This window comes from Zootoca vivipara, chromosome 10 (assembly GCF_963506605.1).
Source record: "Zootoca vivipara chromosome 10, rZooViv1.1, whole genome shotgun sequence".
Taxonomy (NCBI): domain Eukaryota; kingdom Metazoa; phylum Chordata; class Lepidosauria; order Squamata; family Lacertidae; genus Zootoca; species Zootoca vivipara.
Window position 1 is genome coordinate 27,237,013 of NC_083285.1, and position 27,287 is coordinate 27,264,299.

Here is a 27,287-nt window from a genome sequence, read left to right on the forward strand (position 1 = left end):
TCAGGAAAGGCTTCCTCAAACTGTGGCCCTCCAGATGTTTTTGGCCTACAACTCCCATGATCCCTAGCTAGCAGGGCCGGTGGTCGGGGATGATTGGCATTGTACAGTAGTCTCAAAACATCTGGAGGGCAGAGTTTGAGGAAGCCTCAAATCTAGGAGAAGATTTGAGGCTTCCTCAAATCTGTCTCAAGACAGCCGGATGCCAGCAGCAGACACACATTTTAGGAAAGACCCTGAAGACACTTCAGGAAATGTAAGCTTTCAAGAACCACCTAAAAGCAAAATGTTAGGTGCTACCCTAATTTTAATCTGAAGCTGATTCTAGAGAGCTGGAACATAACACTGAAAGCCCCATTTTTACTTAGCATCATATGTACCACTACAGCATACAATCCTCTTAGCAACATCCTAAGGGATATATCTATAGAGCATGTTGTTCATATGTTTAGATCAAGACATGGCAGCTGTTTCTTCATATTGGTTTTTTAGGGTGGTATAGTTCGCAAATGACGGATCAGAGTTTTCGGTGATGAATAACATATATTACATAAAATGACCCCCCAGTGTGAAAAAATGATATGTAGGGAATGTGACTCTCCAAAATGTTGAAGATAAATGCAAAGTATTATTGACTTTCCCTTTTCAGGAAAAAAAAATCTTTTTCAATTATGATCTAAATAAATTTCCAATTTTCAGCACAGACTTTTTCATTCATTCCGATCAGTCCTTTGGTTTTTATATGTCAGGGGTTTATGGACAATAAACCCTTTACATATAAAAAGTAAGTAAAATATTTATTTGCTAGTGCACTTTTTGAACAACAAAGGAAAGCAATTAATAGGGACATAACATTACATGAAAATGATTTATGGCCTTCGGCTATCAAATACGTAGGGATGAGGATGACTGCACCAAATAAACAAAACCAATGGAGTTAATGATCTTGTTTATCATGGAGATTGAAGGAACCTCTTCTAATTTCCTGCAACAAGTTAACTTTTTTCAGTGCTATTCTAAACAAATTTCCAATTTTCAGCACTGATACCAGTAAAAATGATTTGTTGAGGGAACTATTTATTTTCATCTGCTCTTTGGTTTTTGGGAAGTTCATTGGAAATGAACAGTTTGTGTATACAAAGGAAGTAAAATAGTACATAAATAATATAATAAAAATGAATTCATATACTTGGGCTTGAAAAAAACTATCTTCCCTTCCTGTCTATTGTTTTTAGAGCTCTCTAGTAGAATCTGTATACTGTATAATAATTATAAATTATAAAATTCTTCTTCATTCAGGTCACTTCAAATGTAGTACCAGACTACAGCTGGAAAGTGAAATTATGTCTTTAATTTGTTTGATGATGGGAAAAAATTGTTTGTCATTTGTGCTTCCAAACCTTCAGGATTAATTGTCACTTTCAAGACAAAGTATTCATGATAAACATGCAATGTGTATTAACTTATGGGAATTTCATGGAACAATTGTAGATAGTTGGCTACTTCACTATATAGCAAAGTATCACTTATCCATCATTTTAAAAATATTTAAAAATGTTTAACATGTTTACCAGGAAATTGCCAAACAAAATCTAATAATAATAATAATAATAATAATAATAATAATTTATTATTCATACCCCGCCCATCTGGCTGGGTTTCCCCAGCCACTCTGGGTGGCTTCCAACTGAATATTAAAAACAATACAGCATCAAACATTAAAAACGTCCCTAAACAGCCCTAAACGTCCCTATAGCATGCATACACAGAGAGAAGGGAGACAAGCAACCTGCACACACCTACAAACTCAACTCAGCCATGTTTTTGATCCCAGGGGAAGTAGTGTTGTAGGAAGGCCTCCTCCTGCTCCAGTCCTGAGGAGTAAAATCAGAGCTGCTTTTTTTACCTTTACAAATGGCCCGTTCTTTCTCTGGTGCAGCTCCATTGTTAGAAGAGCAGATGAACTTAGGAAACTCTCAAAGCTCTTCTAATATAAGGTTCCCAGACGTCCCCAGATTTGCAAATCTGTCCCCGGGAAACGTGGCAGCTGCAGCCTCAGCAGCCCGGAGCCAGCCTGTTAGCACAGTTGGCTCTGGCTGGCTTCAGGAGCTGCTCACTGCCGTGGCGCTCACAATTTTTCCTGCGCCATGGCAGTGAGCAAGCCAGCCAAAGCCAACTGCACTACCAGGCTGGCCCCTCCTGGGCAACGGCTGCCCGCCCGTGACTCCCGAGCCTCCCCTGATCTGTCAAAACAAAGGGGGAAGGGGGAAGGAGATCGGGGAAGGCTTGGGAGTCATGGGTGGGTGGCACACCGTTGCCCAGTTTTTTTAAAAAAAAACTCTGCGCATTTATGTTTCACAGGGTGTGAAAGAAGGGCTTTGCACCTTTATACAATATGCATGTGTGCTTGGGCCAGGGTATTTTGCCTCACTCCCCCCCCCAACTACTAACTCCCTGTTGCTACTCAGCTTCAAAAAAAGTGTCGTCAGATTCATTGAAAAAAATCTGGTAACCATATTCTAATAACAATGGCATGTCAGAGAGGAAAGATCTTTTGCAAAGCTACTAACACCCCCACTTTCTAGTTCATTAGCTATCTTTCTATTCTGCCTCATAAAACTACTTTACCTGTTAAAAGTAAAGTGCACCAGAACCTATTTAATTTCTGACTCAGCAGCACAATCTTATGTGTGCTCAGAAGTAAAGACTACTGCATTCAATGGTTCTTTCTCCCAGGAAGATGAGTATTACATTGCTGCATGAATCTCAGTTTTTAGATGATGATGATACATTGCCCAATATCAGAACAATTGTTTTCTAGAACATTTTTATGTGACTAAATAGACTCGGACTGATAAAGTTGATCATGTGATATATGAGTATAATTTTTCCTGCAATATTTTCAAGGCATTAGAGCCAATAGAGCACAACAGGAATTTAAATCTAAGCTCTGTGATTAATTGCACTCTGTGATTTGACATTAGTAGCCAATCTTGCGGCACAGTAGGATGCTAGATTAAAACTGAATCGTGGATGAATCCTATCTTCCTGACCTTTGCAAATTTCTCCCAAGGAAAGGTTTTTACACTTTGAGGTCACTACTGACACCATCCTCTGTTTTAGATGGATGCTTTCATAACAACTTTTCTATCTACTTGTGGAGCCCACGTTGTGAAAAATTTACAACATTTATATATCTCACTGGGCTATCCCTGAAGAAGCAATGTTAAGTTTCTTGCCCAATTACTGGAGGGTCAAATCCATTGGCCACATCCATAAAAACTTGATAATCTATTTGCTAACAATAGCAAATAGAAGATTACTAAGAAAGTAGCAATTTTCTTCTAGGTTGCTATAAAATGTCAGCCAAGTTTCCTTGCTATAACCATCGTGTAAATTGATGTTCTTGTTACTCTTTGTTTTATATTGCATTGTCATCTTGCTTTATATGTTTCTTGTTTGCTTGTCATGAGTTATAACTTAAATAAATGTGACCTATCCATAAAGGTTGAGCCAATAAAGTGTTTGACCTATTTGATACGACTTTTCACACTTTCCTTACAACCACAGTGTCTGAGGCATCTTTGAGATCATGTGGGGGAAATAAGGAGGTCAAGCATGTAAGAAATGCATGACGTTGCATCAGTTACAGCCCCATGGGAATTATTGCCCATGGACACACCAGTTTTATTTGAAATGACAGCGTCTAAAGATGGGCTCATAAATGCCTCAGTATTATTCAATATAAAATTCTGAAATTGCTGGGCGAGGGAGACTAGCATGCATAAAAGAAGTAGTATGGTCCAGTGCACAGAGAATTGTAACGAGATTGTGGTTCATCTGTGATCTGGAGAGGATAGCAAGGAATGGGCCCAATCGGGAAGAGACTGTGTATCCTGTTAAAGGTTGTAAAAACTGGAATCAGGAAACAGGAGTGGTCAGAGAAAGGTACTTCAGACTTCTGACCTAGAGCAGTCATGTTTCAGATCAGTCACTGACCAAGTCACTGCTATAATGGAATCATGACCTTATCTGAGTGATGAATAGCATGCATATAGTCACTATTAAATAGAGACCTTCAGCATAGCCACGTCTGAGGCTTTTCCTCCAGTTCCATCTAGCTCAGGCATCCCCAAACTGCGGCTCTCCAGATGTATTGGCCTACAACTCCCATGATCCCTAGCTAACAGCACCTGTGGTTGGGGAAGATGGGAATTGTAGTCCAAAACATCTGAAGGGCCAAAGTTTGGGGATGCCTGATCTAGCTTCTGCTATTGCGGACATCAGGGCTCACATGCATAAAAGTCAACAACTCCATGTTTCACCCTTCATTGATGAATTCACAGGTGAAGAAGGGAGTTTGCGCAACTGAAAACCACTGTATCTGAAGCGAAGCTCGGTGATGCAAATGCAGTGTTTCTATGTTGGTTGCTATATGCTAGCAAGTCAAAATTTGAAGCTGTGGTAATCAAGTAGTGAACATGCATGTAGGGAGAAGCTCTGTGTCTGAACTTTCCCCACAGCAGCTAGAATATTCATGAACGTTTTACCCACTCTAGCACAGAAACCCCTTTCCCATTAATATTTGCTCACTCTTCCTGTACGCCATTGAATCCAGTTCTGTATTTTAGCAGTTTCCTCCAATAAGTAGGACAGTAGGAAGCCAAATGGGAGCAGATGGAGCTGCAGATAAATAGACCAGGCAGAGCAAAAGCTATTGCAGTTCCATTACTGTATGTAGCCCAGGGCAGGAGAGGTAGGCTAAAAAAGGTTTTGCTTTGGCAAGGTCCCCAGAGTGAAGCCAGATTACATGGAGTAGGTCCTGTGAACTGGATAAGACTCTTAGAGCAGCCAGCAGGAAAGTTACTTATCACCATCTTTACATCAATGATTTCCTCACCTATCAAAACAACCGTGTGCATAAACTGCCTTCTAGTATTTTTCTTTCCATAATTTAAGCAATCAAACTTCAAATGATCATACATCTGCCATGATAAATACCTTTTTTAAATATATAAATTTTTGCAAAGGCATGCCCTGTTTATTTATGGTGTCAGCAGTTTTTCTCTGCTCCATTCAGACATAGAGGATTAGATTCAGAATGTACTTAGGCATTTCCCTAAATCTTTTCTAATTCAAGTAAGACAGTTTTAAGCATGCACCCCAGTACTAATCTGAACAGGAGTAAGCTGTTTTGAACACAGACCAAAATTTTCTGACCCAAATAATCTGCCACATGGTGCCAGGGTGCATTAATTACTATAACACTGACTATGACACACAACATGCAACAGGGAATTTCTCAGTTCTTGTTTTGTGGAGTATTCTCAAGGCATATACTTTAATCACAGAATTAATTTTGGCATTAAATTAAATGATAGGACTAAACAGTAATTCAGTTTTACAATGATAAATGATGCTCAGAGAGGGGATAAGCCTGACAAAAGTTTAAACTGCAATTTGGGCATAACCAACCTGTACGTAATTTTAATTAACTGCCTTTACTTTCATTAAATCTGCATATCCCTATGAAAGAATCAATCATTTGTTGACTTTGCACAGTGAGATAACAGGATGAAAGTGACAGGTATCCTCATGGCATGAATCACACACTAGCTGTTTAAAACAATAAAAATAAAAAGAGCACTTCAGAAGAGTCTATACCCCACTCTTTCCACTTCCCCTGCAAAGTGACTAAAAGAGGAGTGGAATTAACACGTAGCCTGTGAAATGATTCAAGCACTGTAGTGCTACTAAGGCAGCTCCATTTCACTGTTCATTTCCCTGGTCCTATGTGGGAAGATTGTTTTATTTTATTTCCCAGCTGCCTTTTTCCATAAGGTCCCAGGGTGAGTTACAACAGTATAAAAATACAGTATTAAAATCAGTTTTTTTTAAAAAAATTGCAATCAGAACAAGAGGGTAGATCCATATATATAAATTAACACACACACACAATCCTGTTGTCATTATCTATGTCTATCTATCTATCATCTATCTATCTGTCTGTCATCTGTTGGAAGCCACCCACAGTGGCTGGGGCAAACCAGTCCAATGGATGAGGTATAAGTACAGTGGTACCTCATAAGATGAAATTAATTCGTTGCGATAATTTCGTCTTGCAAAGCGCGGTTTCCCATGGGAATGCATTGAAATTTAATTCATGCATTCTAGGGGGGGGGGAGAAGCACAAAAAAGACACCAACTCACCCGCCACGGCCGGAAGTTTTTCATATTTTAAGGGGAGGGGGAAGCAGGAGGAGGGCCAGGGAGAGGTTCCCTCCCTCCTTCCCCAGCAGCCGTTCGTGCGCCATTCGTGCGCCCAACCAGACGGCTGCTCCAGAAGTTTTAAGGCCCTGGGGAGGGGGAAGCAGAAGGAGGGCCCTCCCACCTTCCCCAGCAGCTGGACCCTCGCGCCCAACCAGACAGCTCTCCCGTTCGCGCGCAGGCAGCTTAAGGTGAGAGTGAGGGGGATCCAGCTACTGCTCGGCTGCCAGCTGCCATTTCAGTGGATTAAAGTCACCTCCTCGCGGTGCCCTGCTTTATCTTGCGAAGTTTTCTATGGCACGGCTTGCGAGTCTGCCAAAAAATTGCAAAACGTTTTCATCTTGCGTTTTTTTTCGTGCCGCGAGGCGTTTGTCTAGCGAGGTACCACTGTAATAAATTGTTGTTGTTGTTGTTGTTGTTGTTGTTGTTGTTGTTGTTGTTGTTGTTGTTGTTGTTGTCAGGTGTCAAAGGCAAAAGCAAAGAGGTACATCTTCAGCATTTGATGAAACCTGTGCAATGAAGGTACTAGACACACCTCTGTGGCAATGAAATTCCACAGCTTAGGGGCTGCCACAGAGAATGCCCTCTCACGGGCTGCCACCCCCTGGACTCATGAGGTCGGTGGAACTACCAAGAAGAGTCCTGTAGTAATCTTCTATAACAGCAATGTCCAACAGGTCGATCGTGATCTACCAGTCGATTGTGTGATCTTTAGTGGTTGACCCCAAAAAACCAAAATCTCAACAACTTTGGGTCTTCCTCCCACCAAAAAGCTTAACAACTACCAGATTTTTTTAGTGGGAGTAGATTGCAGTCTCTTGGAATTTGGACATCCCTGTCCTATGAGAACCCATGGCTTAAATTGTCAAAAGATCTATAACCTTTCTGCAGAAGTCCTGGCCATTCCCCTTGTTTTGCAAAAGGGAGGAATGCAGTACTCCTCTAATCTACTTCACAACACTTGCCGTAACTTATAGAAGTAGTGCATAGTAAAGAAAAATCCAGAGAACTAGAAAGCTATTTCAAGGAAGAACTAGAGAGATCATCCACAGAACAATCTGTTTATAAATAGTATCGAAAGAGGTGCTCGTTTTCACACATAGCTGCGTTATAAAATTGTACATACGCCACGATAATTTGTGTTCATCGTTTCGAAATTCAGTAAACGAGTCACTGAAATGGAAATCACTTTAAGGGTCACCTAGCCTGATCCCAAAGCGAATAGAGGAAATCTGCTGCTCTAGTATCTCTGAAAGGTCCAGAAAAACCTCCAACAACAATCCCCTGCCTTCCAAGGGACTCTGTTCTACAGTTACAGTTTTCAAGTACACTAGACATCATTTTGCCAGGCGAAAAACTTACCACTGGCAGGAAGACTCCAGCCAGCTACAAATTTAGTTCGGACTAGCAATTTGAACAATGAAAAATCCACTATATATGTGGGTTTTATTTCAGTTATCGTTTATAACAGTCCCTGTCAAACTGATATAACACCAACATATCATTTTATTTTTTTAAAAAAAGTTATGATGCATTACAACATCTTATAGCAATGAATTCCACAATTGGATGGCATACTGTGTGTCTTTGTCCTGCAAACCAAAGAAGTTTGTCTTTGTCCTGCAAACCAATCAGTTTCATGGGATGCCTGAAATTTTACTGGTTTCCCACTATTTTGGATAGTTTCCTATTTGTGTGTTCCCACCTCCAGGGGTGAGCGAGTCCACTGTATAGCAGCCATCTCACCAGCATTGTGGTGGCTTGTCCTCTTGCCCTGCAGGATCATTGTACAGGATCGCTCTTTGAATCTTGCAAAAGTTTCATGTACCCTGTAGTCATTTCTAAAAACTTCCCATTTCTTAAGTATTCGACATTTGTAAGATACACCACCTGCCTCATAATTTTGGGTGCACTTTTCTTCATTGGGCTGCATCCAATGCAGTTGTCTGATTAGCACAAGGATTTTTTGCTTCCACAATGGAACTGTCCCTTGCTCCCCTGTGCCCTCCCCAAACCTTCTCCAGAGTGCTGGAAGGGAAAACCCAGAACAGATTTAGAGGATGTCTGGGGAAGAGAGTGGGTGAAGTTTCATTGTGCAAGCAGAAATCCTTCTGCTGTTGGAAGGAGACACCTACCACCATGTTCGACACAACACGTTCTCTCTTTTACATGTGGTGACACATAATATTTGAAGTAAGGGTGGAAGCACTATACATGCTGAATTGCTAGCCTCTCTGGCATGCTATTGGCTTTCTGTACAACCTAATCAAATGATTTAGGCTTTGAGTGCTAGTGTAATAGCATAGTAGCTAAAATCTCGCCTATGGTGGCCTTAGGGAAGCCTCCCTCCCACAACTGCAAAATGGGGTTTGTGTGTGTATGTGGGGGGAGAATATTGACTTACCTTACATCATGGTTGTAAGAGCTGTAGCTAGTTAATGCATGTGAAGTGCTTCGAAAACTTGAAAGCACTATGAAATGTTAAATATCATTATTATTCATGTGTTAGGACTGTTCAGCTATAAAAAAGAAAATCCAGCCTGAATGCAGAGTTGGACTAGAGTTTTCATGTCTCTAATCTATAATTAGATCTTATAGTTCTTAGATAATTTGACATTATTCAGCAGGAGACTATCAGTTCTGGAGGTAGTTTTTCCTCTCTTCAGTTTAAGATTTGTGTCCTCTAACAGTCCCATCAAACATTTGTCCCAACTCTAGCCAGTTTCGCTGGTCCAATGCAAGGACCCTGGGCAATGGGTCCAGGGAGGTGTGATCTATATGGCAGGCATAGGCAAACTCGGCCCTCCAGATGTTTTGGGACTACAACTCCCATCATCCCTGACGACTGGTCCTGTTAGCAAGGGATGATGGGAGTTGTAGTCCCAAAACATCTGGAGGGCTGAGTTTGCCTATGCCTGCTATATGGTGTGACCTATTCTTCAGTACTACGGCAGCTCAGTAGCTGTTGTGCCTATAAGCATACAAGCATGTTTATACACACACATATGTATGCTGGTGTAGCATAGTGGCTACTGAACTGCAAATCACGAATCCCACAGTTTGAATCCCACCTTTAAGGGGGATTAAGTGGTCAGGTATCCTTAGGCAAGCACACCTGCCTCAGCTTAAATTCAACCCATTTGTAATATACAGGACAGTTGCAAGAATTGCAACTGAACACATACACAGCACTTTCAAACACATGCTAAGTTGCTGCTATTACTAATCAACATTAAAACTGATTATTGTTACAAGGCCCTAAGCATCTTCTACTAAAATATTTCAGCTATTAATTCTGAAGGAAAAGCACGTCCCACCAATGCAGACGCAGAGTCGATCCCTGACGACTCCAGAGCAGGCTGGGAAGTTCTTGGAGAGCCAATCACTGCAATTCTGAGCTCAGGCAATAGTGAACTTGATGAATTAATGATCTGACTTGGTGCAAGGCAGCTTCCTACGTTTGCAGGGAATATCCACTGAAGGATAATACCCATAGAAGTGAATGTCTCTTTTGGGGGAAATCAAAGCACATGCGGATAGGCTGCCAACAACCACTGACAGCAAGGGATGGTTGCTATGCACTATTCAGCCTCCTTGTCATCTCCAATTCATCTCTCCAAGTATCTGCAGAACTGGGTCAAATACAAAGGGATGTTGCTGTATTTGGTTAAGGCTAGAATATCAGGATAAATATCTGCTTCTCTAAATACCTTCTGCTTTCCTAGGATGCTTCAGTGTTCATCAAAATCAGAGGTAATAATAAACTGATAATGAAACACATGTTTTTGCAGAACGCTTCTTTGAGGCTAAAAATGTTATAACACTATAGAGTTATAAAATCACATGCTTTCTTTACAGTGTAACATTTCTGGACAGCGTACATAAACAGCTTTATGGAAAGCAGCATTCGCTTTCTGCCTGCCTTAGTCACACAAGCATCATATTCCCTACCCTAAAAACTTCCAGTGCATCTCAGTGGATCTGCAATAATACCCTCTCACATGTGTTTGATGCTGAAGGGGTGAATGCTCATTATTTTCGTTACTCTCGACCGAAGCTACATCAATGCCATAACAGTGAGAGATGTGAACAGCAGTGACACTGTGAGTTGACAGAGGGGTCTCCGTGTTTTGGATCAAAGGTCTCTTATTCCTCATAAAAGAGCCCTGCGCTTCAAAGCATAAGAGTGACAAGAGGTTAAGACAGTGATAAGATCATGTGTTGTATCTCTCAGTGGTGGGGGTTGTCTACCGATGGCAGTCACTCGAAAGACACTGAGGGAGCTACTGATGAAATGCCGAGCAATTTAGAAGCCATGCTCCAAATATGCTGCTACCATATAACTTTACCTACAGGTGTCTGTCTGTTTTGATGGACATGATGCCCATGCCTTCAACTCTCTTGGGCTGTGTAACACAGTCACTACCATTACTACTGACGTAGGACAACTCTCAATAGCATGAATAAAATGGCACAAATGCCGTGCCATCTGGAATATGCTCACAAGGACACATGAAGTGTGGCTGTCCTGCAGCCTGACTATAAGGAAGGTGGCAGTTTGCATGTTGTCTAGGTCATTTACCTGAATGTCTTGCCAAGCTTTGGTGATTATTCAGGAAGATAAGAAGAAGTGAGCATAATCAGCTGGAATTTATGTGTTCACAGGCAAAGCACCATCTTCTAAAATTGCCCAGAATGAACATGAGAAGTTGTAAGGGTTTCAACTACTAGACAATCAATTGAAGATAGCACCAAGAAGGCTATAAAACATGTTTCCTGGTGAAAGTAAGATGGTGTGTAATACAATTAAGGTGCTTCAAACTATGGGACAATGACCGTTTCCCCAACCTAAAAGGGGAGGCGCATTTTGCGCAGTCGCGTGCAGCCCCCCTGGGATCCCTAAGGCAGCCCTGGAAGTTCGGAAGCCGGCACTGCCTACCTGAGGCTGGAGACTGGTGTCTCCGCCCACTTGGTCAGTTGTCCAATCCAGCCAAGGGGAGGCGTGCCGGGGATTGGCTATGTAGGAACAGGTAGCCTTACCTGGCACACAGAGAAGAGAAGGCATTCGGGGGAAGCAGCCGACGGATTCAGAGCTTTCCCACCCTCCACTCACTAAAATGCTTGCTTTACAGGTTTATTCCTTCCACAGGCGTACATGCACGCAGGCGCTGCTACGACAAGGCTGCTGTTAAAGGGCCGGAAATGAATTTCCCTGCATTGGCAGGTTTCGCCTTTCCCGTAGCAATTCGCTACAACTTGGCGGTTGCCGGCCTTGGGCGGAATCCTTTAGTCATTTACATAAAGGGGCGGGGCGTGGGCGGAGACCCCCGCCCCATCGCGGCGGCGATAACAGGGTTCCCGTAAACGGGGCAAAAGGGGGGCGCATTTGGCGATGCCAGTTGGCTGTCATTGCCCTCCCCTTCCAGCGGCGGCGATCGCGGGGGGCGGGCTATCTGCTTGAACATATGTTCTCCAGAGTTAGCCCAACCCCCGCACATGCTGGACAACCCTGAAAGTTACCCCACCCCCGGCTGGGGGCTGGGAGGGGTACACGCCCAATGCCTGAGCCAAGGTCTTCCTACATCTGAATTTTAATAAAGCTGTGGCCAATTTCAATCCCATAAAACGTGGTCTTGCGTCTTTATTCCGCTCGGGGCTGCCCGGGGTTTAGGGGGGACTCTGCCTGACTGCGCAATAATAATTGTGTGTGTGTGATATATAATTCCTGTGTAACATATAAAGTGGAGGCTCACTCAACACCCACTTGGTGATGTACGTGAGCTGCACACAGTCTCACATATCTCCCTGCAGGGGATATTTGCTTAATACGTAACGCAGAAGAGAGAACACATGAATCATTTGTGCTTCCCTTGTCACTGCTTGTCAGTCCAAAGCCACCCTCAGAATAGTGCATAACCTAGGCAATTAGGAGCAGAAACTACACTTATAACTAATTCAAAGTGCTCTTCACAAGAAGAGCAGAACACTTAATTAATTCAAAGAATCGCCTTCCCAAGAGTGATCTGAGAATTACTTGAAGCTGAAAAATAGCAGTATACCTGGGATACTCTGCCTCCTTACAGCCAATGCTCCTTCGGGTGGTTTTGTCTGGTTTGTAGATTTAGTGTATGGACTCTCATCTGAAACACAGAAAATAATGACAATTTCAGATTCAAGGTGTGTCGTATATTTCATCTGATTCCCCCAATGGATTGTTCTGCTGCTTTGCAGTAAAAGAGAAAAAGGCTTATTTTATATAGTGGGTCTAGAATTAGGAAACCACCATATTTTCATCAAATGCTCACTTCAGTAGCATTTGACATGTTGCTAATCTTAGGACCCTCATACCTACGGGACCGCCTCTCCTGGTATGCCCCGCAGAGGACTTTAAGGTCCACAAATAACAACATTTTGGAGATCCCTAGCCATAAGTTGGTTAGACTGGTCTCAACTAGGGCCAAGGCTTTTTCAGTACTCTCTCACAGGAGACAAGGGCCCTGCGGGAAGATGGAGCTATTCCGTCTGGCCTTTGGGCTGGACTCAGTCTGACCCCTATGTTTTCCTCCCTATGGTTTTGATTTGGGCTACTTTAAAATGAGGCTGCATTTTAAAATTTAAAATGTATTTTAACCTTTATTTTAATTAATCCCCCCCCTTTTACGTCTTATTGTAATGTTACTGGTGTCAGCCGCCCTGAGCCCGGTTTTGACTGGGGAGGGCGGGGTATAAATAAAAAATTATTATTATGTATTATTATTAAAATAATGAATGTAAAGCAATAAATGTAAAGCAATGTATGAATAATTGCATGTGTGCATAACAGGTAGAATAGGACCATGTATTTCCTTGTAGTAACAAAAAATTACTGATCAGTAATGGGCTTTTCCCCATGATGACCTCATTTGCATTTAATGTGAAACCAAACAATGGGTTAATGCAAATGTCACCATTCTGGAGATGAGATGGTACTGATGTCATGAACTGGCAGGGCAGCGTGGAGGAGGAGAGGTGTAGCCATGACTGGGACACACCAGGGCAAGCTGAGGCTGAGGATGGAGGAGAGGTTGGTATAGAAAATACTCACAGGGTGACCAGCGATGGTGAAGGGATGGGGGGTCAGTGCACAGGAACCAGAGCAGCAGGACCCGTCACCAGAGCCAGAGGAGCCCCTGTCTCCCCAAACATGGCAGGCTCTGAGGTGTAAGGAGCAGCAGGAGGAACACTCTAGGTGACTGAGGCAGGCAAGGGCCCACAGCCCATCTCCCTAGCTGGCCAGGTGGAGCTCTCTAGCTCTGGCAGGGAGTGTGTGATTCCTCAGCTGAAGCAGGCTGAGGACAGGTGAGGGCTATCTGCCTCATCAAGCCCAGAGGCTGCAATCTGCATGCACAGTACAAAGGGGAAGCAGAGCTGAAGTGCTGGGTCTGCTCAACTTCCCATGTTGGTTGGACCATGGCTTGGATGGTCCAGGGAGCTCTTTGAAGATGTGGCTTGTGTGGGACTGACCTCCAGGTGCCCTGGCCTCTAGATCAGCTGCTGAAGTGGGAACCTGGCCTGGCTGGACTTTGGACTTGTTAGCCCACTGTTAGCATTGGCTGTGGAATTGTGTATGCCAGAGGGACTTGCTATCCGTGGTTCAGATCAATTGGAAGCACAGCAGCTGGGAAACAGTTTAGGGGAGCTGTTTTTTTTTAAAGGAAAACAGTGGGCAGGGAAAGGGTTAAAGATCATACATTCTTAAGTGCCCCATCCTTAAGTGGCTTTCTAGTTTTAAGTGGCATCAGGCGCATGGCACATGAGTAGTGTGCAGTTTGGCTTGGAATCCCCAGAGATGTACATGAAAGAGAAATACATATATTGCAGATTGTGTAAACTTTTATGTTGCATTATTCGCAACCCGAAGACAGAAGTGCCTGGCGTGCTTTGGTCCATGGGGTCACGAAGAGTTGGACAGGACTATACAACAACAACACTCGCAACCCCCTGACCTTTCATTTTAAAATCTTGCTCTTTTATTCAGTTACCGAAGCAGGATAATACACTTGTACAGCAGCTATGTTTCAGTAACAATAAGGGAATTCTTCTTTAAATTTGGGTGCATGTCTGCCCTGCGGATAGGACCATATCCCTTTAAATTCTGAAGGATCTCTTTTTAAAAAGCCATTTAAGTCCAATCTCAGAATGGCTGGGCAATGCTATACAGGGGGAGGTAGCACTGAGGCACCCTAACACTGCCAAAGAATACTAAGGATCAATCAATTGTCTGAGGAACTGAATAGTGTTTAGACCACTTCCTCAATGAGCAGTAAAAAGAACAGAAAATTAGATTCCATTCTGGTTCTCAAGTAACTCTTAACATACCATCAAATAAAGCTATTTGCATTTTTTTTCTTTGAACCTGGAGAACCAATTAGTTTTAACCATATGCATATTTACATGCTTTAAAAATAAGTGAATAAGGCTATCAAAGACTAAAGTTATCTTGGGTAACATCCCAAGATGCGGCAAAAAAAGCAGTAGTTTAATAATAATAAAAATTCTTTTGACTGGCCCACTCGAGGTTTCATTTCCATCTACTGATTACAGTATTTATCGCTTGTTACATGTAGGTTTGCTTTTGGAAATTACTTCAAAGTGGGAAGGCCATTCATTTTTATGCAACATAGAAATGCGGCTTGGTGAGAATTACTTAAAATCACGCCCCAGATAAAAAGCACCACAAAGGTTAATATAGCATTTCTCCCCTCTCATAACCATGCTTCCTATACCATTTCCCACTTAGGCAGAGTCACCATGTTACAAACAACCCTTGGTATAAGCAGGACATTTTGCACAGGTTGCAACAAGCTGGATGCTATTAGGGGAGGTGTTCCTTGGGCCCAAAGTCATTCAGAGCTCAGTACACCAATAACACCATGAATTGGGTCCATTAGCTTGCAGGCAAGCTAGAGCAGCATTTCGAAGACTGAAGTGAGATGATCCCCTCTTGCAATCCCATGCAGCAGCTCAGCAGTTGCGTCCTGCACCAGCTGCAGCTGCCTGTAAGGTTGCAGAGGGTCCTGGCTGGCAAATATTGGAAACAGAAGAATGAATCAGACGGACTTTGGTCTGCTCCAGTTAATTATCCCTGCTACTGCCACTACTACTTATTTATCACTTTTAAATCAGCAGAAGTTAGATTAGATGGATCACTAATGCCCGTTGTTTAAACACTTAGTAACGGAATGAATTTTCCAAAGTTGCCACTGACTCTTTAAAATGGTGAAGTTTGAAACCAAGTCTCTTAGATCTACACCCTTCTAGTCACTACGGTAGAACATGGATAGGGAGCCTGTGGAACCCTCAGATGTTGCTGGACTCTGACTTTCATCAGTCCCAGCCAACATGGCCAAAGGTGAGAGAGAGGATGGAGTGTGCCTCCAGAGGTTAGCAGCAACTGGGGTGCAAGCCTTGGCAGTGTGTATAGAGGTCCTGGGCTGCCCAGACAACAAGACCTCCCTCTCAGCCTCGCAGTTGTGGTCCAAAGGAAAGCAGAGCAATACCTTTGGCACCAGCTTGGTTGCAGGAGTTGCCAGAAGGAGATGTGCAAGGACTCTGGATTTGTGTAGAGGTTATTCCTTAGCCTTTTCTTCTCCCAAATATATCCCATGAGGCAGCAGAGGTTTAAGGCAAGATTTTTCCTTCTCCTAGATGGGCTACCTTCTTTGAGCCCCATCTGCCCCTCGCTTCCCTATGTAGCATGTGCAGAACCACCCTTCTTGGCCGTTGGTCCCCACTCAATCTGCTGAGGTCTGTCTTTGCATGCAGGGGAAGTCCCTAATTCATCAAGGGTTTGAGACCCATCGGCTACCCTGACCTGGTTTAGCTGGCCAGCCAAAACCATTCCCAGGGTGTGGCCACTGTTGCATGCTGACAGCTTCTAGGTGCCGCAGGTGACAGCTAAGTGCAGGATGGGAACCAAAGTTGGCCCCTAGTACGAGCACAATGTGTTCCCCACCAAAGGTACTACCCCTCCCCTAACAACATCTGGAGGGCCACAGGGTCTTCAACCCTGCACTAGAACATACTGATTAGTGACAGTAATTGCCTAAGCAAACTAAATGTCCAGTCACCGAGGAACAAAATAAAATTCATTTAAAGGAGCATGCACACACACACACACACACACACACACATGCACACACAATATATATAGTCAGTTTACCTCCCTCACTTCCAGAGGGCTCATACAGCAGGTGTCTACATCTACTACCACAGTGGGAATAATGTTTATTATGTATATGCGTTCCTTGAGCTGCATTCATTACATGAGTAGATTTTTTTTTAATTTCCTTTGGCTGAGAGATTAGACAGCCTGTGATAAACAAACAATTTCCAGCAAGTCATTATGCTGTTCAGAGACAATTGCTGTGCCAGCAATTCCCTTAACTCAGCGACTACAGAAAAAAGCTTTCTGCGCATCTACCTACAATGGCATTTTCCGCTGGTAGAAAGATATGAACAGAATAATAATACTTCTGGATCCGGCTAGTAGTTGCCCATCTAGTCCAGCATCCTTTTCTCACAGTGGCCAAACAGATGCCCATAGGTAGTAGGTAAGCAGGACTGAGCACAACAACACTATCCAGTTTCCAGCAACTGGTATTCAGAAGCTTGCTGGGTTTGACCATGGAGGCAGAGTACAGCCATCACACTTAGTAGCCATTGACAGCCTCGTCCTCCATGAATTTATCTAATACTCTTTTAAAGCCATACAAGTTGGTTGCCATCACTGCCTCAGTAATGGTCCCTTCCAGCTCTAGAATTCTATTATCCTAAGTGAATTCCATAGTTTAACTATGCACTGTGCGAAGAAGTTTTGTTCACCCTGAATCTTCCAATATTCAGCTTCATTGATTCTATGAAATGTGATTCTATGAAACAGAAAAGATTTCAGCAGGCAATGGAAAAGAAGAAACCTCCTCCCTAGCATGGAATTTGCTTCCCCCACCCCAAGCTGCCTCATGCTGGGTTAACATCTTTATCAAGGTATCTACTACAACTCCAAGGTCTTGCTCCTGGCCAGTCATCACCAGTGCAGACTCCATGAGCCTGTATGTGAAAGTAATATCTTTCACGTCGCAGCTCTGGGATAGCTCAGTTGGTAAGAGCATGAGACTCTTAATCTTAGGGTCGTGGGTTCGGGCCCCACCTGGGGCAAAAAAATTCCTGCATTGCAGGAGGTTGGACTAGACAAGGGGAGGGCGACCAAGGTGATAATGGGTCTGGAAACCAAGCCTTATGAGGAACAGATGAGGAGTTGGGTATGTTTAGCCTGGGAAAGAGGAGACTGAGAGGAGATATGATAGCCATCTTGAAATATCTTAAGGGCTGTCACACAGAAGGTGGAGCAAGCTTGTTTTCTCCTGCTTCAGAGGTTAGGACCCGAACCAGTGGGTTCATGTTACAAGAAAGGAGATTCTGACTAAAAATCAAGAACTTTCTTATGGTAAGAGCTGTTCGACAGTGAACAGACTTCCGCAAGAGGTACTAGGTTCTCCTTCCTTGGAGATTTTTAAGCAGAGGTTGGATCTGTCATGGATGCTTTAGCTGATATTATTGCTATGTTGGATTAGACAACCCCCAGGGACTGTTTCAACTCTACAATTCTAATGATTCGAAGTTAATTGACACAGAAGTATGTGTGCTGCTCTCTCCATATGAAACTAGCACTGATGCAATATGATCTGCTATGATTTGCTTAACTGAGATGGATTACCCTGGAGGCTGTCATCAAATAAAATTGGTTTTATTCTAAGTACACTATAACTGTCCACTGTGAAACAGTGTAGCCTTCTTATTCAGGCCTAGCTGGGAAGGACTGGCTAGAATCATTTCTCCATGTGTTAAAAAAAAAAAACCCATTCTTAAAGTGACAGCTTACCATTCCAACTACTCCCCTTTGAACAACTGACTTAATAGCCATTGCATCTAACTGGGAAAACCAAATTATGAAACAAATCATATAATTATATATATGTGTCAATATCATTAATTTAATAGCCTTTGTGCAGCTCTTTACAATCTTGTTGCTCTTTGTAGCACTATCTCAGGCTAATACTGCAAACTTTTCTGGAGCATAGCTGCCAAGTTTTCCCTTTTCTCGCGAGGAAGCCTATTCAGCATAAGGGAAAATCCCTTTAAAAAAGGGATAACTTGGCAGCTATGTTCTGGAGGATGGTTTGTCTACAGTGAGTGCTCAAAATTCTAATCCTGGTAGGTTTCTGGTGTACTTTTTTTAACTCTTTGCCTCTGCTGTGATCTTGTTCTGTATTAGACAACGGAATCTTTTCTTTCAATGTCAGTAGCAGATATGGTCCCTCAAAATAAGATTGGGGTGTAGGTAACCCCCTCCCCACACGCCGTATTAACTTTGTTAAAGCTACGCATGTAATTCCCAATTGCATGAATGGCATATTGTCTTGCTTTGCCTTAAGGCTGTAAGAAGTTAACCTCTGCCAGTTTCCTTGTTAGACAGGCTTGGGAGGTAGGGCTCAGGGTAGTTTCTTCCCCTTCCAAGGAAAAACCCTGATGCACAGCCTTCTAAGATTAAAGAGATGATAGCTCTTTAAAGCTGGAAGGAAGAAGCAGGAGGCTTATCTCAGGCTTCCTCAACCTTGGCCCTCCAGATGTTTTGAGACTACAATTCCCATCATCCCTGACCACTGGCCCTGCTAGCTAGGGATCATGGGAGTTGTAGGCCAAAAACATCTGGAGGGCCAAAGTTGAGGAAGCCTGGCTTATCTGGTCACCATAGGTGACCAGGTTATTAATTATTTGCAAACATGCTCTTTTAAGTCACAACACAGGGCTACATGCAAATAATATCCACATGAAGCAGCACCTCTCCTTATTTGTGCCCTTTGTCACCAACATGCAACTAGGCACCCATACTGTATTGTTAGCTGCACTTCTTGGGACCCTTCATCATAACACAGGTTTTACTTATTTTAAAACACACTCCAATCCTTTACCTCTCTTCCTGGTAGATGTACTGGATTTGAAAGCCAGTTTGTTAATATTATGTGGAATAATATCTTACCCAAAGACTTTTCATGAGCCAAATGTGATGCTCAACATTGCCAGCTATAGATCTCCAATGCCAAACATAATCTGATTTCTTATATTGGAATCCTTTATCTGCCCAATATTGCAGCTCTGATTCCTCTGCTTTTGGCTCATTAAAAAAAAATAAAAACAAAAAAACCCATTTCCTCAGAGTCCTCTTATGAAAATTCCCTCTAGCAAATGTTTCACTTTTCTCTGGAATACAAAGCTCCTCAAACTTGTGGTCAGCTATATCATATGCTGCTCTCTCAGTGTGACACAGCTTCATGCCATTAAAAATCACCAACTGCTTCTCCTCCTGCAATATTCAGGAACATAGTTACTTTACACACATCTTTCTCATAACCTTTCAACCTTTTCAAAATGCAATATATTTTCCAAAACTCTGCAGCATTTCCTTGAAAGCATCAGTTCTCTGGGGGATTTCAGGTACTCTATCTTCCGAGCACTTTTTATTCTTCACAATAATTGTTCTTTCGAGTTCAAAATTTGACACCTCACTCCCAATACCATATTATGCTCTGCTCAAGTCAAACTGATTAAACTGCAGAAATTCAAATTAAACAAGTTTCAGTTTCTGGCTGTAATAATGCTATGTCTGGATTGGTAATATTGATCTGATTTTTCTATGTGTGTGTTTGTCCATACATGAGCACATCAATGTTTCCCACCCACAGTAGCAGGCAGTGCTTGATGGGATGTTTGTGAATCATTCTATGTTGTCCCTCCCTCAATTATTACTTCACTCCCCTCCATAACATATAATCAGGGATATATATTTTTCATTTGGAACTCGATGAAACTGAGTTCTGGTACCTCTCAGATGAGAGCCATTGCCATTCTAAAAGAAGAAGAAATTGTTCATGGTAAGTTCTTGCACCTCTTTTTCTAGAAAAATAACATTGTGTATAATACATTCTTTCCAACTGACCATGCATGCAGGTACTGTATGCATGTGATATACATAGACAGATATAGATCTAGTGCACGCACACTCAAGTAGTGCACAAGAACTAACATTTCTCATGTTTCACAATAGGCAAAATACAGTGGTACCCCGAGTTACAAATGCCTCAGGATACAAACACTTCAGATTACAAACTCCGCTAACCTGGAAGAGTTATCTCGAGTTGAGAACTTTGCCGCAGGATGAGAATGGAAATCGTGTGCCGGTAGCGCAGTGGCAGCAAGAGGCCCCATTAGTGAAAGCACACCTCTAGTTAAGAAAAAGTTTCAGGTTAAGAATGGACCTCCGGAATGAATTAAGTTCGTAACTAGAGGTACCACTGTAGAAGGTAGTGTATTTCGGTAGGGTATGCAAATTAGGAAAGAAGAGCAGAGAGGAAGCATGATAAGGATGGTCATGGTTGTGGTGGTAATAACAATGATGATGACAATAACAATTGTCCTCCACCACCTCCTTCCAGTTTGTACATACGGTAGCTTGTCTTTGACACATACACCAGAAAAGGAGAGGAGGGGTAGAATCCATCAGTTGTTTTAACGGCATATGTAACTGTTCCTCCCGAATGTCCAGAAGATTGAAGGTCCAGTTGAGCCCTTTCTGATAATGTGACTGCAGAAAAAATATCCACCACCTTCTCATAGATGTTCAACAGAGAACACACCTGAAAGTTGAAGTCCTCAGAAAGAAAATGGCCTGAATCCCGACTGGAAGGGATCCAAATTGTCCGCTTCTTCCAGGCATGCCTGGAGTTGTTCAGCAACCACTCGTTCAATCACCTTGCCCAAGAATGGAAGATCTGAGACTGGGTGATAGTTGGCCATATTGGTTGCATCTAAAGATGTTTTTTTAAGAAGTTGTTTAATGATCGCCTCTTTCAGCGGGTCTGGGAAGCACTGAGAGAAACATTCACCGAGAGAGGCATTCACCAGCCCGCGAAGCCCATCGCCCAGTCCTTCCTGGCTAGCTTTTATAAGCCAGGATGGGCAAGGATCAAGGAGACAAGTGGTTGGTTTCACTTGTTCAAGCAGCCTGTCCACATCCTCGGAGGTAACAGATTGGAATTGATCCCATGCAACTTGACTAGACAGGACTCTAGCACTCTCCCGCCCCGGCCCTGCTCCCACGGTGGAGTCTACCTCTTCCCAAATCTGAGCGACTTTATCTGCAAAAAAAACTTTGCAAAATAAGTTTAAATGGAAGAGGTTTAAATGGGAGTGGGATTGAGGTGGACAATGTCTGCATACATCAGTAGCACCGAATTCACCTTAAATCACCATATATATATATATATACACACACTAGGTATACAGCAACTGTCTGCTGTAAAGCAGTGCAGACTTTTTAAAAATCAGTTGGATCTGGCACAGGTCATGTATATTAAGATAAACTGCCTTTCTTAAAGGAGCAGCTCATTCTCCTAAAACTCAAAGCCTGTAAGATAGAAATTACGCACAGCAGTGCCGTAAGTTCTCTTTAGCCTGGAAATTGTAAATGTGGTACATGTCAAGGAAACATGAATTCCAAGCCCATGCCAAGGCTGGAAACTGACCAGTGCAGCATCTCTGATTGGTGCTTCTTCAGCTTCTGCTTAAAAGTTAATATCCAATATACAAAGCAGTCCACTACTTCCAGATGCAGTATGTCCTACGGTTAAATGACACATGCCACCAAGATGACTGATAGCACTATTCTAGGGTTCTGGGGAAGGAGTTAGCAAACGTTTTCAGCAGCGGGCTGGTCCATTGTCCCTCAGACCTTGGGAGGGGGCCGACTATATGGGGTGTGTGCGAACGAATACCTATGCCCCACAAATAACCCAGAGGAGCATTTTTAAATAAAATGACACATTCTACTCATGTAAAAACATGCAGATTCCTGGACCGTCTGCGGGCCGGATTTAGAAGGTGATTGGGCTGGATCTGGCCCCCAGGCCTTAGTTTGCCTACCCATGTTCTAGAGCAGGGGTCTGCAACCTGCGGCTCCGGAGCCGCATGTGGCTCTTTTACACCTTTGCTGTGGCTCTGGAGCGGATACGAGGGGAGGAGGCGTCCGAGCCATGCGCCGCCTGAGCCATGCGGCGGCGCCCGCCAGACACTCGCGCGGTGCCCACCACCCACAACTCCGCTGTGCGCGTGTGCTGTGCAAAAAGGACGCAAGGTGACGTTAGCAGCCCAGGGAGCGTGGTCGGCCCCCTCCCTGCATCAGCCCCTCCCTGCCGCATTTCTGCAGCCAATAGGCTCACGGGGGGCGGGGGCGGAGTTATTTATTTTTTTAAACGGGCGCGCTTCTTCCCGCCCAGCAGCAGAAAAGGCTTGCGGGCTCGGAGCGCGTGTTTGCTGCTGCTGCTCCTGCCTGCGACCTGCCTGTGGCCTCCTGTCGGCCTGGTCAGGAGATTGAGGTAGATGTATTAATCAATGGGTTGATTCAATATGAGGAAATTTTATAAGTTCACTTGATGGGAGCAACACACATGAAACCATACAGGTGTCCTAATAAGGGAGTCAGAGTTTTGCCCATTCCCAGTAATCAAGGCAGCCCAAACTCATAAGGCAGTGGTTGCTGGTGCCCATTCCCAGTACAGTGGAACCTCGGTTTATGAACACCTCGGTTTATGAATTTTCGGTTTACGAACGCCGCAGACCCATCTGGAACGGATTAATTCATTTTCCATTACTTTCAGTGGGAAAGTTCGCTTCAGTTTATGAACGCTTCAGTTTATGAACAGACTTCCGGAATCAATTGTGTTCATAAACCGAGGTACCACTTTAATCAAGGCAGCCCAAACTCAAAGTTATTTTTATAATGACGAGGATGACATTGGGCCCTCATTATTAATTATTATTTACATCATTTATGGTACACTGGGGCCCTGATTAATTTTCTATGGCATTTTGGGGCATTGATTATTGGGCATAGCATATTTTGCTATGGGGCCCTCTGATTTCTAATTACGTCCCTGTTTTGCGGCTCCCAGTTTATTTTTTTCCTTCGGAAACGGGTCCAAGTGGCTCTTTTTGTCTTAAAGGTTGCAGACCCCTGTTCTAGAGCATGTTCTCATGCCTAGGACTGTGCTATCAGTCATCTTGTGCCTGCCCAAGACTGGGATAAAATGGGATAATAGATATTTGGCAACCAACCTATACTAAACTCACACAATCCATGACACTGAGTAGGTTAGTTTTGAGTCAGATGTCTGAACTGGCCCTTAAGAATGCTGTGGAAGTGGCCTTGAGTTCTTTGAGAGACATTTATGTTAAGTGAGATGAAGGCCAGCAGTCTAATTAAGTGGTGCTAACTAGCTGCAAATAATCTTAATCAAGAGAGTGCTGGGCATTTTCTCCTTCTTAACTCATCTGTTTCTTCAACGTACTACATAATTTTGCAGACGGTAATTCCAGAATATGTATTCAAGTGCCTGCTCAGTGCTAGCACTAATATTCATGGAAATATGCAAAGCCATGGTAGTAATATCACGTTTTCCATAGAAAGCTCTGCATGGTGTCTTGATCAAATAAAGAAAAGCACACATTTAAAGAGGAAATTTCTTGCCCTTAATGTGTGCAAAGTGCTATGGAGATTAAGCAAGTAGGATAAATCACTAAATATTATATGCTCATGAAGTGGATGAAATACCAAAGCAAAAATAATTTATGATGACATTTTCCTGAAATCTTCTGAAAGAGTGGCTGTGTGGGAAGAGTTTGAAACTGCAATGGAGCCAATTTTTTCCAGACAAATGTTAAAAAATATTGAGAACTGTGCTTTTGAATTTGTAAAGCTCTAAAGCATTGCTAATAATTTGATCACTGTTACCACAACGTCTCGAGTACACCGGAGAAAGAAAGAAAGAAAGAAAGAAAGAAAGAAAGAAAGAAAGAAAGAAAGAAAGAAAGAAAGAAAGAAAGAAGAAGGAAGGAAGGAAGGAAGGAAAGAATGTACAGCAGAGCATTTCTTTCAAATGTGTAATATACATGGCCTGAATTATCTGCTTCATAAACCCGCAAAATGTCAACAATCTGTTATGCACGTAAATTGCCCTTTTTCACTGAGGCTTCAAGGAGTCTGTGGGCAAATCATCAATGAAGTGATCAATCACATTCCATTCAGTGGTTCAAAGACTCCCATTTTAAATTGCTAGTGGCTCACAACGCATTTAAAACAGTTACTCTCAATAGCACATTTACAAACCCGCTTCTATTCTGGTTGCCATTTACAGTTTAATTTCAACATCGCTGTCGTTTTAGATTGGTGCCAGCTCTGCTTACTAATTTCTTGCGCCTAATGTAGGGATATCAACTTATTTTTTAAGGAAAAGTTTTGTTTTAAAAATGTATAAAGGAATTTGCACATTGTTGAATGTAAAGCATCAGCAGCTGGAAAGCGTGTGCAGACAGTATCAGCAGGTGGTGCAGTGGGGACCAAAGGTGGACAAACATCCCCAGAAGGAGCACGACGTGTCTCCCCACCAGTGTTTCTGTTCCTTCCCTAAGCTCCGTAAACCCTGGTAAACAAGTATGAAATCATAAGCCATGATATCGGGCTACATGGTGAATAGTGCAAAAGGGAGGTCATGGCACCTTCAAGAAGAAAGCACACACACCACACACTTTGGAAACAGCAGATACTTTAAATTCACAATTTTAACTGTTGCATAGGTTAACTATACAGTGGTACCTTGGTACTCAAACGCCTTGGTTCTCAAACACCTTGGTTCTCAAATGCCGAAAACCCGGAAGTAAGTTTTCAGGTTTCTGAACGTTTTTCAGAAGCTGGACATCCAATGCGGTTGTCGGGTATTGTTTCCGGGGCGCCTGCCGCAATCAGAAGCTGTGCTTTGGTTTTCGAACATTTTGGAAGTCAAATGGACTTCCAGAACGGATTAAGTTTGGTGCTTTTGTTTTTGCTATTTATTTTGCATTTTTGTTTTTGAGGCTTTTTCGGTTAATTTGTTTTTGTGACTGTGTGGAACTCAGTTCAGCTACTAACTGATTGGCTGTGTGACTGTGGAAATGGATAAATTTCCCACATCCAAACAATTACCATCATCAGTGCAAGATAAGAGAAAAAAAATAATCTTAATTTTTATCATCATTGATTATTGCTTTCATTTCATGGATCAATTGTCTCGTTAGATAGATGGTAAAACTCATGTTAAATTGCTGTTTTATTAGGGGTTGTTTTTAAAAGTCTGGAATAGATTAATCCGTTTTGCATTACTTTCTATGGGAAAGTACGCCTTGATGTTGGAAGGCTTTGGTTTTGGAACAGACTTCCAGAACAAATTAAGTTTGAGAGCCAAGGCACCACTGTATACTTTTTGAAGATTTAGATTTTGTGGTACTTTATCATTTTTTCATCGTAAAAGGCTAGAAAAAGAAACGACTAAACTGATTGGTGACACAATAGCTAGGAGCCGAAAAAACGCTGAATATTATCCCATTCACAGAACACAGCATTCCTGCTTCCTCCTTCCCACTGAGGTCTATTAAGCTCTCAAAATGTCCCTCCTGGAGGTAAGGGGACCGTCAGAAAGGAGCTTAATGTGGTGCAGTGGGCTGCAGGTGGGGTTGAAACCAGACATTCCATTGCCTGAATGGAAGTGCCATCTGCTCACGCCATCTGCTCACGCTAAGGCTCCATTGGATCTCATCCCATCTACTGTTGCCAGTCTTTCAAACGCTGCTGCTATCTGAGGTGAGGTGGAGGGAGGGGAGTTAGGGAACGGACATTTGTTGCAATGCCCTATCTCTGCAATTAAGCCTCACCTGGCATCTCTACTGCTAACTTTTTTTTAGTGTCGGATAAAGACCTCTTCTTTTTAACCCCAAGTTTTTAAAAAAACTCTTTGAAGGTTTTAGATATGATTTATGCCAGGCATCCCCAAACTGCGGCCCTCCAGATGTTTTGGCCTACAACTCCCATGATCCCTAGCTAACAGGACCAGTGGTCGGGGAAGATGGGAATTGTAGTCCAAAACATCTGGAGGGCCGAAGTTTGGGGATGCCTGATTTATGCTACTTCCACCTGCTCTTCTTGATGTTTTGATTTGTATTCTTATACTGATACTTTTAAAATAATTTTATTTCCAAATCACTCTGAAAGCTGATGTTGCGTTTGTGGTACAAGAATTCTGTAAGAAATACAATTTCAAATTTGCCATATAGTTCAAATAACCTTTGTTTGTTTGTTTGTTTGTTTGTTTTTTCTTTTAGCACCGACTAAATGCAGAAATGGAGCTCGAACAACTGCTGCTGCTGAATGAAGCTCACTTCAGCAAATCATCCAATAAAAACGGTAAGTCTATTAAAAGAATAATTTTACACCTACCAAGCTAAGGTGATTTCACATTCTATCAATATTTACATTTTATTTGTTGAGGAAAGCTCCAATGTTCCCTGGATGATTTTTATCACAGAGTGATAAATACAAATTTTATAGGGCCATAGCTGACAACTCTGTGGGATTCAGTGTAGTGCTAAGACAATAATTCCACCAGTGTAAGCATTTTTTGCTTGCCCAACAGAACAACCCTCTCCCCTCCTCCCAGTTACAGGGGTTCTCCAGGGAGTATTTGAAGAAGACATGGGTCATGTGGAGCAAACTTGGCGCCTTTGTGGTAGTCCTCTGTGGGAGTTCCACTAGCACAGGGATGTCCAATTCCTAAGAGACTGCAATCTATCCCCACTATAAAAAAAAAACTGGCAGTGATCTACCCATTGGATCAACCAAAGTTGTTGAGCTTTTTTTGGGGAGCCTTCACCAAAGTTGTTGACCCATGCGATCGATCGGGATCAACCAGGAACGCCCCGCGATACTGGTAGAATGCGATCGACCGGTTGGACATCCCTGCATTAGCAGAATGGGTTTGATGAATCAGGGCCTCATATCAAGATTGGGAGCTGAAGCAAATTTCTAAAATGAGAAGTATTTTGAGGGTCTATGTATATTTATA

The 27,287-nt window shown here is 42.8% G+C and overlaps 1 protein-coding gene across 4 annotated transcripts in view; it reads right to left on the reverse strand.

Moving 5' to 3' along the window:
* The window catches only part of GRIP1 (glutamate receptor interacting protein 1), a 228,701-nt gene that overhangs the window by 76,316 nt on the left and 125,098 nt on the right, over positions 1 to 27,287 (reverse strand). For all 4 annotated transcript variants that reach the window (XM_035127918.2, XM_035127911.2, XM_035127909.2 and 1 more), the window contains exon 2: positions 12,324 to 12,404. In XM_035127918.2, the coding sequence (XP_034983809.1) occupies positions 12,324 to 12,404 (81 nt within the window). The remainder of the gene's footprint in view (positions 1 to 12,323; positions 12,405 to 27,287) is intronic.